This window comes from Eptatretus burgeri, chromosome 12, assembly GCF_056783735.1.
Source record: "Eptatretus burgeri isolate ZD-2024b chromosome 12, Ebu_testis_v1, whole genome shotgun sequence".
NCBI lineage: Eukaryota > Metazoa > Chordata > Myxini > Myxiniformes > Myxinidae > Eptatretus > Eptatretus burgeri.
Genome location: NC_140972.1, coordinates 82927290 through 82937273, shown reverse-complemented (window position 1 = coordinate 82937273; position 9984 = coordinate 82927290). Strand labels below are relative to the sequence as shown.

Sequence of the window (9984 nt, the reverse complement as noted above, 5' to 3'; positions counted from 1 at the left end):
TATATTATATTATATTATATTATATTTTCAATCCTCTTGACTGTGATGGTTCCAGCCCAGTATTTTCTGCAAATGTCCTCACAAGCAGAGCACATCTGCCACACATCCACTATCTTCAGGTATCCATAATACAGTTAACGATGTTTCTGCAGTGTATCTGGGAAAGAAACGCCAAAAGTTAATTGCAAGTCATTGTTTGAATGCAATCTGCAAAAGGCAAATTTGCCCACTGGTAAATGTGGTGTCAGCTGCTACACTGTTAACAGTAACAGTTTGAGGGCTTGGGGAAACTATTGTTGAAACACCAACCGCACCTACCTTTTGATAAAGGAATCAATCCATGGATGTTTTTCTGACTTGCTTCCCATTTCTGTTGAGATATCCTTTCAATAGAAAAAAAAATTGTTTGTTAAACCCCCATTGAACATAATAAAGATAAATGTATAATACAGCCCCAATACCCAAGTACATAGTCAAACAAAGGCTTGTCACGTGAACACTTGAACCTTGGCCCTATTGCCAAAGGGTCAGTGTGAGTGTCAGTGTCACATCGTAGAAGTGTTGCTGGGAGATTTGTGCAGTACTGCTCATACCGTTAGCAGATGCACTATGTTAAACTTATTTTATTTTTTATTTTTTTCCCATTTGACCTGCTTTAGCTTGGTGATCCAATGGAGGTTTGTGGCTCGGGTGCAGAAACAAATGAATGCCTTCATGGAGGTGAGAAAACTTAAGGCACCTCGTAGCCATTTGTTAATTTTTGCACATTTCAATGCTCATTGCAGAGTGTTTATACAACAAGTACCCTGAAAATCTAGCTCATGTTTCCTGAGATCTGCACTTTTTTTCCTGAACATAATGCTTGAGGAACCAGAATATCCCTTCAGATGGTGGGGCTGTTTGTTTATTGGCTCAAGGAAGAGCAAGGTGATGGAGGGTATGATCTGACACTAAAACAGTTCATCAAATCTTGGGCATTAAGCAAGTGAATTATCAAAAGAAATGAAGATGAGGAAATTCATAAGCCTGCAAGTAAGAGGGTTGGGTTACAAAGGATCAATGTGGGTAATAAACATCATGGGAAAAATGGTACTGCATCAGCTGCTTGAAGCCATGTAGGGAAGAGTGGGATTTAACAGCCTCTGAAAGGTTGTTCTACATATGGGAGAAGCGAAGAATAAAACACTCACCCTGTATGTTGGCAGTTTGACCATTCTTGGGAGGGTCAGAGGTCAGAGGAAGCTAAATCTAGAGGATTGTGGAAGGGGGCAGGGGGTGGAGAGATAAACGACCTTCCCTTCACTTGAGAGCACCAGACCTTGTGCTTAGGCTTCATTTCTGGAGATACCAACAACATTGAGAGATTCAGATTCCACATAATCCAAGAGAAAGATTTATTGCTGGTGTGCCAGCCCAGAAGGGAGAGCAGTATTACACTGAGCTGCTGACAGTCTCATAGACAGAGTACTGATTTTTCAAGTAAAGGCTTGGAACAGATATCTAATCTTGGGCTCACTTTTGAGGCCAGCTCTGCTATTTTATGGCTTCCACTGGCATTTGCCATTCTCGCCAAAATATATCAATAAAAAGTAGTTGCGATTATTATTTATTTATTTGTTTTTACTTTTTTACTTTTCTTGCCCTCCCCTGCCCATTCTTTCTGTTTTGTTTTTTTTAGTTAATAATACTTTTCCTAAAAGGCTAAGAATCACAGCTCTAATTTGGTAAAATATGGCAAGAAATTTATCCATAATTACAACGCATCTTCGAATTCAAATGTTCACTCTTCAAAGTGTTTAAACACTCATTTTCATTTCAAACAAGGCAATTAAAATGAATGCACCATGTCATAATCAATCCTGCGCTGAAGTCGGCGAGCGTGGGTTTTTGTTCCCAGACTGATTTAATTTGCTTCCAATTTTAAAAGGAATACTTAATTACTAAATGGAATGCACTTGTTACTAAGTGTGCACATCTCCATATAATGAAAGATAGTAAATGACACCAATGGGAATGGTGCTTCCATGATATTGTTCTTGTTGTTGGTCTTCTGTCTCTCCCATCCCAAGGGACCATTTCAAGCTAAAAACAATTTGGAGACAAATTTGATAATGTGAAAATAGAAGGGATTATACAGTATGTATGTACAACTTACATGTGTAATAGAACCAAAATGGCTGCCAGTATACCAGTCAGCCATCTTTTATCAGATCGAAAAATGAAGTGAGAGGCACGACTCGTGTGCCATCATGTACTGTTTGTGCCAGGTTTAAACAAAATCAGATCGTGCATGTTCAGGAGATTGTGGAATCTTTGAATGTTGATCCACATTTCAAAAAATGGAATTTCTTTTACTTCTGTTCAGGTCTTTCTCATTAAAATTGTGTCTCATGGTGTGTCTTTCTTTGTTGCACAAGGTTTTGTTGAACACTCTGCCTTTAGTCTCAAGTAGTGCACCCTTGGTTCATTATAATCTCAAAGGTGTTCATGGTACAGATGCTGTTTTTGGGCAAAACTTGTTTTCAGAAACATTTAGAAGACTAACTGTTGGAGTCTAATGGTTGTTTTTACATCATAGAGAGTGAAAATCAGATTTAGAATTATAAATATCCTCAAACAAATTGGAAAATACTTTAAACAAAAATTCAAATTTTGCGAAATGTATCACAATTTGTTTTACTGATGATCTGGTTCTTTTTATTCTTCACAGGGTTTCTCAGAGCTGATTCCAAGGGATCTTATCAGGATTTTTGATGAGCATGAGCTCGAAGTGAGTTTCTATATATATATATATATATATGTATGTTTTTTTACTTCAGGGATTATCAAAACATTCACACTGATTAACTGCACTTCAATTAACCAACTCTGTCAGTAAACCTTGTGGATATTAACTCTTTGGTTGTTCCTTATTAGTTCAGGCTTTGCCCGTTGTGAAATAGTTCCACAATGTCTTGGTCTACATTTTAATTTTGGGGCTGTTTTGTTGCAGCTGCTCATGTGTGGCCTCGGAGATGTGGATGTAAATGATTGGAAAAAGCACACGGTATACAAGAATGAATACTGCCTCAACCATCCTGTTATCCAGTGGTTCTGGAAGGTACCTCTTCGAGCCTGACATCAGTGGACGTTGGCAGAAGATCTTTGAAAGCTATTTTGGCTGTCAGAATCTTCATGAAATGTCGTTATCTATACATTAATGTAGCCACATTTGTCCGTTCCTCTCTGTCAAGCTCTTTCCACGAGGATGGCGTTATGTCTGAGATGTCATTGTGGTAATATGTCTAGTGCTCGGCCAGGCCTCTACAGATGTGCACTTCAACCCAGTGTCCAACACTCAACCCATCCCGTCGCTTTGCCGACAGCAGTTGCACACCATAACCCATATAACCTGACTATTTGATGTCCGTAAGTGATGGGCTGAATGCCAGATACTAGACATCGGTATGGCAGTGTAGTGAGATTACGCTACGGTACGTATGTGTTTGTGTACACATGTATATACTGTATGTCTAATATTTCCACCGGAAATGTGAGAGACTTTCCAGGAGTAAGTGAGCACGTGTGAACTCACTTGAATGTGAGATGAAACCCATTACACATGGTTTAATAATTAAGGTTTACATTGACTTTGGTGGAGGTGCACTTAGTTTAAGTATTTCTGATAACAGTTGTAATTGTATTATTTTGAATGGGTGGAAATTGATTTGAACACTCATTGACATATGTTGTGCCAAATTGTACTGCGGTGATGGTCCTACCAAACTGCGTGGTCTCGCATCTGTGGCTGTTTCTTATTTCAAAGGAATGCAAAAACAAAAGGTTCAAAATGCCTCCTTGGGTAATGACTGTTTAACAGCTGAAACACTTTTACTCTTCAATCTTAATTGCATGCTTCAGTTTTTGCCCTCAGGGCACATCAGCCGAACAGGTCCTGGGGCATCATATGGCTTCTTTCCAGGGCTGGGTGGCCTCTGCCGTAGAGATCCCATCTATTCCTGAACTCAGTAAAGAGGTCCCAGTACCGGGGTCTTGCTCCCTCAACAGAATCCCACCTGCTTCCCAGGGTCTCTGTGGGTCCTGGGTTTGACTCGTGTAACTCTGGTCAGGCCTCAAGGATGGAATCCCATGCCTGACCAGGTCCCCAGGACCTTATTGTAGACTGTGGGCTCAGGTGGAATCCTATGTGTGGAACCAGCCTGGGGTCCCGGGACGTTATGGTGAACGACCCTTGTAGGCAGATTTGGGTCCACAGAGCCTCTGCCTTAGCGTCCCATAATTTCAATAACTTTTAAAAAAAACTTGCATAAAATCAAATTAGTGTTTCGTGCTTTATATATCAAGTTGTTAATTTTGGTACAAATTGGGAAACAATTCCATGGTGTATTGTTCGATGTTACAGATGTATCAAATGGGTGCACTGAAGCACATGTTGTGTTTTTCAGGCGGTGCTGTTGATGGACGCAGAGAAGCGAATTCGCTTCTTGCAGTTTGTAACTGGAACATCGCGGCTCCCAATGAATGGCTTTGCAGAGTTGTACGGTAAGACCGACAAATTGGAATGTGGGGTTACTGGGTTTTGTAATAAAATAAAATAAATTATGCTCAACTTGCTATGAATAATTTCAATGTCATCCCTCATTTAGCTGTTTTGTTTTGATGGAAACTAGCAATAGAATTTGAAATTTTACTGCAAGTTCTTGGTGTTACAAATGAGTTGAGGGTGGGGAAGGAGGAATAAACAAACGTGATGGACTGTCACATGTACAATTCCACCAGTCCACATACACGGACAAATTAGTTTATTCTTAACTGACTGAGGTGCTAAATATAGTCTGCCTTTCCATTGTTGCTGTTTATCGTGATGAAGATTTTATACTCCCAGACGACACAAAACATCGAGGATTTGGGGTGGGGTGGACGGGAGGTGGTAGGGAATACAATTTCAGAGTGCAGCCACGGATTGGCAGAGTAAAAAGGAAAAGATGGGATCCCTTTTCCATATGTAATTTCATGCTATCAAGGAAGAGTATTTGAGAAAACATTTTCATAAGATCTGATATTCTGTAGACTCTGAGAACCACCACCGCCTGCTTCCACAGTAACATCGAAATTTGTTATTGACGGGCAGTGTGCTCGAGGCCAGTGGTGCCCGATCCTTTTTTTTTGGTTGTGCGTACTCCTTCTGAACCCTCAACTTTGTGGACGACCATGTGAAACTATCATAGTGATGTCCAACTATCACGGTGACCAAATTGCAACGTAAATAGGATGGACCACGGCCTTTCACAAATTGTCACTTTTAACATGTGGTGACTGGTGAGTTACACTTTGTGACATAATTTGGTGGTGTGGGGAGTCTGTCCCACTACCCTTCCTGTATGCCTGCCAATGGTCTTGAGAACTCCTTTGGGGCTGGGAACCACTGCTCCAAGTGAGGCCAAGTTAAAACACAAGCAATGTTTCACCTAACACCAGCAAGTGCCCTTCAGCGGTCACCCCCTAAGCACCCCGCCGTGACATGTTGAGTGGTCCCCTTTGAGGCCGATGTGAATATGTTTAACATTAATAACATCAGCTCGGGATGGTTCGGAATGGTTTTGAATGGATGGTTAATTGCAAAATACAAAACATTATCCCTATATTGTTTTATTAATTTATTGTTTGTTTGCTTGTTTGTTTGTTTTTTGTCCAGTAATAGATTGCCAGTTTATAAATCGGTAATATCAAATATAATGGCATTCGCCACCATCAATGTTTTGCCACTGAACATTCGGTTTGTAATTGTCGTGAAGATGGCGACAGTTGCACAAAACCCAGTGATGAATGCATTTTTTTTTCCACCTTTTCATTGCAAACCTTTACACTCTGAAGACATCTTAGACCCTTCACACCCTCAGATCCTTTTCACTCCTTTAGGGTCTTAAAGGGTTGAAGGGTACCTTCACTGGACAAAAACTAATAGAACGTTTTTTATTTTTTTTTAATCATTTCATGACCCGCTTATCCTACATAGTTGCCTCAACGCCGGTGAGTCTGGCAGTTCACAGAGGAAGATTGGCAGGGACTGCGAGCAGCCATCTCTCTTCAGGACAGGTCTCCCATCTCTCCTGCCCCTGATGTTAACTCAGCCTGGGAATTCCACCGCAAAAACCTGCTCTCTCTCTCTCATGCACAGATTCTTCCCATCTCATCTTCAATTATCCTACCCTTCTTCCCACCCATGGCACACTGAATCTTGCTCCGAAACAACTTGTCGTCTGTTGCTGGAAGGCAAATCCGACCGAAGGCAATCTCGGTGCATTCCAAAAAGTCTGCAACAAGTGTTTGTCCACTCCCAGGAGAGCTAAAAAAAAACACTCACTAAACAATTGATGGTTGGGCCCTCAATGTCAAACATCAGATCAGGGCCGTCTCTCTTGACATATATTGTGCCTCTGACACAGTTTGGCATCCGGCCTTCATCTCCAACCTCTCTGCCTATGGCATCCAAGGCCAACTCCACACAAGGATAACTGACTTCCTCTGCTCTCGGAGCCAAAGTGTGGCTCTCAACGGAATCCTTTCATCTCCTCTCCCTGTCAAGGCTGGAGTGCCCAAAGGCAGTGTTCTTGGGCCCAGTCCTCTTCCTGATCTTCAACAATGATCGATTTGACTGAAAAATCCTCTTTATTTGTTTGCTGATGACTGTACCAGCTGTCAGACAGGCAGGCTGCAGTCTCTTCCCTTTCTTCAGACCTTGAAAAAAAATCATAATCTTGTCAAACACTTGGAAAATGTCTTTCAATCCTGACAAAAATCACACTCACTATATTTCTGAAAGGACCATGTGGCAACCCCCTCCTCACTTCACTGATAGGTCACTTCACTGCTCACCTCCACTCATTGGTTCCTCTGTTTTTTCTCCACATATGGAATCAACTTCCCACATTCTCTTACGTCTCATTTTCCCTCCAGGTCTTCAAGACAGCTTTTTCACCACCATCTCAGATTGTCCCCAATCCAAAACCATGATCTTTTCTCCCCTCTTTAACCCAACCACCACCCCCACTCCACCCCAATCTCTCCCCGATCCACATTTCCAGTTTTCCCTCCTTGGAGTTTCCTTCGGTATCAATCTTGTCCACCCCATCCATCCTCTTCTGCCCTTCATTCCTCCCCACACCCTTTGTTTGTCCAAGTCTCCTTCTGTCATGGCTTTCAACTCTGCTGATGGTGTTTCTCTCCACTCTACTGTTCCTTTTGCATTCTGTTATGCCCCCATCCATTCAGTGTATGAGCTCTTCCATGAGCCAAGATGGCGTGTGCAAAAACACATGAGTTATGTTGGTGGACAATTAATTTTTTCATTGCTGTCGTGGAAATATGAAGCAGAAATGTTTAGAAGTATTAAAAATAATGCATCAACATAAAATATTGATCACTAGTATGTGATTGATGGATTTATACCACCTCACCTCCCCCCCCCCCCACATCCCAAACCATAGGTTCCAATGGTCCACAGAAGTTCACTGTACAAAAGTGGGGCACACCAGACAAACTGCCAAGAGCACATACATGGTGAGTCTGTTAATTGTATTTGGTTGAACAGAAGAGGCAGTTTTACAGATATTTTGTTGTTCAACACTCGGTTGGTGGGGAGGGAGGGGGGGGACTTCCACGTGGATTAAATGAAGTGCAAGGATGTGATTGTGATACCATTACGTCGCAGCCTGGTCATCATACTTGATCCACGCACATATGCTACAAGGCTAGGAGAGCGATATTAAATTAATCGAGTGGAGTGGTCAAAATGGCCGATGCTCACAAAAAAAAAAATCCAGGATGTTTAAAAAAATCCAATTCCAATGACGTTTTGTCTTATTTGGTTGTGGTTGACACGTTTTCAGTGTACTTCAGCTATGACGTCATTTTGATCTGTGTGCAGTTTCAATCGCTTGGACCTCCCTCCGTATGAGTCTTTCAGAGACCTTCGTGAGAAGTTGTCACTTGCTGTGGAAAATACACAGGGATTTGAAGGTGTTGACTGATTGCATTTGTTTCGGTCTATTCCAAATGCTGGAGCAAGGCTCGTGAGAGTTTCAATTGAGTTGAACATGATGAGTATACCTTTTAATGCAGGTAGTTTTCAGAATTTGGTTTCCTTGGTGTTCCTTTTGGGGGGCGGGGGGGCTTTTAAAGTTGTACATCCCTAATGTCATCTGTACATTTTAGAAGATACTTTCGTCATTTCATTGCGGACTATTTCCTCATTGAGTGTTTCAAATATCACTTTTTAGGGCAGAGGGGGTGGTAACACCAAGCTACATTTGCATCTTCTTATGACCTATATCTTGCACATTTTGTAACACTGTTTAAAACTATACTAAAACTATACACAGGGACATGTGTGCACGGGAAGCCAACACACTGACGAATTGTATTCATTATTGTCACCTGAGTAGTTACAAATGTGCCGGTGCTTGTTCAGTAACACCGAGCATTTGTCACGGTGTCGTCATTGCTCACTGCAGAGAGGTTAGTGATGTCAACCTCAATCACCTTTCTTGCCATAGTTCTCTCCCACTTTCTAAACATTATGCTTCATTCCACTCCACTGTCCTTTTCTCGAATCTCTGAAATTGCCTCACTCTCCTAATTTGCATTTTCTTTCAAACACGATTAAATCTGAGCAGCTGAATCCAGCGTATCCCACTTGACCAGCAAACACCCGTGTTCACTCATCTTTGCTTCACATATGACAACTTCCAGGACTTCTGCAAGACTTCTTGTTGCCATGAAATGACTGACACAACCAAGGAAGCTCATTTCCATATGCAGCCCCCCCCCCTCCCTCAAGTCTTAAAACTACTGATTTTAGTTCACTCAAACTAGGCTCTGAGTCCAGGACTTCTGCAAGACTTTGCATCTTCTTATGACCTATATCTTGCACATTTTGTAACACTGTTTAAAACTATACTACATTGTGTATATCTACTTTGTATTACGTCCTGTACAACATCGGGTACTAATGCAATACGCAGATTTTTCTTTTCCACTGAGAAAAATTTTGACCAGTTGTTCGGCTTATTTAAGAAGCCATTTTTAGAACTGTCAACTTTTGAGCATACTTGAAATTTGTCTATTTTAACTAAGGATAATAGATTGTCGAAGATGCATTTCCTTGTACATGTTGAATTTTGTTTACTTTGTCTTTTATTCACTATTAAAGATTCTTTACGCAAGTCAAGTCCACAATTTTATTGAGATTTTAAAAAACGATTTAATTAAATAATGATCTCGTTTGATATATGGCATTTCATGAGCTTTTCCTCACAACCTCTGATATGAGAGCTTCCCAATAGTCTACTTACAAGACTTTGCAAGACCCAAAATCTATCTGTTGCTGTTTTATTTCTTTAAACAATTTTAACTGTTTCAACCCTAGTGGCCATTTTAACAGCTGCTATTCAAACCTCCATAAACTTGAGTGGCTGGATTTTTTTCCCCCTGGGGAGGGGTGGGGATATGGAACCAAAAGTCCAAGAAGCTCAGGCTTCAAAGGGTTAAGGCGTACATTCACTGGCACCTATCATCTACTTAAATATCTTTTCATTTATTTCTGGTTAGATATCTATCACATCTGGTGATTGATTGCAGCAAAAGGGCTTTTGATCTGATGAGAGCTGATGCTTCTCATTTGCCATCATGGTAAACCTATTCAACCTCGTTAAAATTTGTTCATTATCTTGTCTTCCAATCCACTAACATTCATATTCCATTGCATCATGATAAGGTTGATCATCTCCTCGAGTAACTTGCTGGGTCTTCTCCAACATCAAGTTCACCAGGTGAAATAAAAAAGGGCTGGAAAAGAGGTTTATTGGGAAGATGTCTGGAGACATGTGTGCACGGGAAGCCAACACACTGATGAATTATATTCATTATTGTCACCTGAGTGGTGACAAATGTTCTGGTGCTTGTTCAGTAGCACAGAGCATTTGT

The 9984-nt window shown here is 41.1% G+C and overlaps 1 protein-coding gene across 4 annotated transcripts in view; it reads left to right on the top strand.

Annotated features, from left to right (window-relative positions):
* Positions 1 to 9224, top strand: part of LOC147016010 (E3 ubiquitin-protein ligase NEDD4-like) — a 136890-nt gene extending 127666 nt beyond the window's left edge. For all 4 annotated transcript variants that reach the window (XM_085848693.1, XM_085848694.1, XM_085848692.1 and 1 more), the window contains 6 exons: positions 660 to 720; positions 2711 to 2770; positions 2993 to 3100; positions 4446 to 4542; positions 7488 to 7560; positions 7928 to 9224. In XM_085848693.1, coding sequence (XP_085704819.1) covers positions 660 to 720; positions 2711 to 2770; positions 2993 to 3100; positions 4446 to 4542; positions 7488 to 7560; positions 7928 to 8030 — 502 coding nt within the window. In that variant the 3' untranslated portion in view covers positions 8031 to 9224. The remainder of the gene's footprint in view (positions 1 to 659; positions 721 to 2710; positions 2771 to 2992; positions 3101 to 4445; positions 4543 to 7487; positions 7561 to 7927) is intronic.
* The last annotated feature ends 760 nt before the right edge of the window (positions 9225 to 9984 follow it).